The following is a 2,066-nucleotide window of genomic DNA, read 5'->3' as shown; positions in this document are numbered from 1 at the left end:
GCCGCCCATGGCCTCGGCCCCGTCACCTGGAACGACGAGCTCGCCGCCAAGATGCAAGCATGGGCCGACTCCAACCCGCAAAAGAACGGCGGCGGCCACGGTGGCCCGCCCGGCAACCAGAACCTCGCCGGCTTTGTCGTCTGCAACAACGACTGCATGCACACGGCTGGCCCGGCCTGGAACTGGTACTCGAGCGAGGAAAAACTCTGGGACTACGACAGCAACCAGAGCAAGGACGGCAACTGGATGACGACGGGCCATTTCTCCAACTCGATGGACCCGGGTGTCAACCAAGTGGCGTGCGGCTACTCGACGTACTACAACCCAAACATTGGCAAGGACGACTCGCTGGTGTGGTGCAACTACCTCGGTGGCACCAACGGCAAGATCCCGCGTCCGTCGGTGGACCAGGCGACGCTCGTCAAGCAAATTCTGGCCTAGTGTCGCTCTGTGAGTGTCGTATTTAATATCAATTGTCTGCTGATCATCTCTCACACAGCATCTGGTATCGTCATGCAGCGGTGTGGCTATTTCTCGCATTCGACTCTTGACGGGCATCAAGGGTACCCTTTCGAGAACCCATGCAAGAGTTTAGGTCGGCAGAACCGAACCGTAGTTTCGATGCACGTCCGAGACAATCCATGATACGGTGACCGACCTACACTACACACTCATCTAGCGCATGACGTGGCCTGTTGCTCGCATCCATGCGGTCTCGGGTAAAGATCAATGCAAGAACAGTAGGCGCGTCACCTCTGCCACCACGAAAGGACCATGATCCACTGGTGCATCCCCCATGACCATACCCGCATCCGCCAAAGCACATACCGTTCGGAGGTTACGAGGTTACAAGGTGGCTTGCCGACGACGCTTCCGAGGAGCTTTGGTCGGTTGTCGCGTGCTTCGGTGGTGCCAACTGCAAAAGGCGCGTCGTGCGCAGTGTCGGCATATCCGGCTGCCACGTATTACATCGCTTCGAAGTTCGGGTGCCATTGACAGTTTTGTATGAATGCGTGTCAAGCCGGTTGGCTTCGAACTTCGACAACGACGTCGTGGCAGCACTTAACGTGGCTCATTTTCGATTGTACGGCGATGCAGACGTCGCGCTTCAGCTACAACGAGCCGCGGACGACCGACATGGTCATCCTCGAGGAGAGCGACGCGAAGGATACGAACGCGTTCGTCGATGAGTTTGAGCGCCGCAAGCGCAAGCGCATCTTCGCGATCCTCGGCGCCGGCGTCATGGTCGTCGGTCTCGCTGTCGCCGTCGTCGTGCTCGCCGGTGGCAGCGAATCGCGCAGCAGCCAGAGCTCGGCCAACACACCGACAAAGGCACCCAACAGCAACGGCGCTGTGAGCGGCAACGGCGGCAACTCGGAAAGTATGACGACGTCGACAACTCCGACAACCATGCCTTTCACATCGGTGCCCGTCGACGGCAGTGCCACGCCGAGTCCCACAATGACTACACATCAGCCCGGTTCAAACGGAGAACAAACGAGTGCCCCTGGCCCGCAACCGAGCAGCAAGCCTAGTTCCGCTCCAGGTCCCCCGCCCTCGTCATCTGCGCCGTCGCCGAGCTCGACACCGTCATCCCAACCAAAGCCCACCGCCCAGCCGAGCTGGCAGCCTCACCCTAGTTCGCAGCCGAGTTACCAGCCTAGCCCGAGTCCTCAGCCTCAACCCGGCCCCCAGCCTCAACCCGGCCCCAAGCCTCAACCCGGCCCCCAGCCACAGCCAAGCCCCCAGCCACAGCCAAGCCCCCAGCCACAGCCAAGCTCCCAGCCGCAGCCCAGTCCCCAGCCGCAGCCGCAGCCCAGCCCGAAACCCAGTCCTCAGCCCCAGCCATCTCCATCGCCGTCGCCCGCTCCTCAGCCGGGTCCCTCAAACGGTGACCTCAAGACCCAGATCGTCCACCAAACCACCGTCCTCCGCGCCGCCCATGGCCTCGGCCCCGTCACCTGGAACGACGAGCTCGCCGCCAAAATGCAAGCATGGGCCGACTCCAACCCGCAAAAGAACGGCGGCGGCCACGGCGGCCCGCCTGGCAACCAGAACCTCGCCGG

The 2,066-nt window shown here is 61.9% G+C and overlaps 1 protein-coding gene across 1 annotated transcript; it reads left to right on the top strand.

The window, feature by feature from the left end:
• Window positions 1-1,137: 1,137 nt before the first annotated feature.
• On the top strand, window positions 1,138-1,895 carry SPRG_21219 (hypothetical protein; the record flags this gene model as incomplete). The annotated part of the gene is made up of 3 exons (XM_012352780.1): window positions 1,138-1,639; window positions 1,665-1,795; window positions 1,821-1,895. The coding sequence occupies 3 exons, from the start codon at window positions 1,138-1,140 to the stop codon at window positions 1,893-1,895; spliced, it is 708 nt and encodes a 235-aa protein (XP_012208170.1).
• Window positions 1,896-2,066: the final 171 nt, after the last annotated feature.

The sequence above is a fragment of the Saprolegnia parasitica genome (assembly GCF_000151545.1).
Source record: "Saprolegnia parasitica CBS 223.65 unplaced genomic scaffold supercont2.106, whole genome shotgun sequence".
Taxonomy (NCBI): Eukaryota; Oomycota; class Saprolegniomycetes; order Saprolegniales; family Saprolegniaceae; genus Saprolegnia; species Saprolegnia parasitica.
This window is presented reverse-complemented; position numbering and strand designations above follow the sequence as displayed.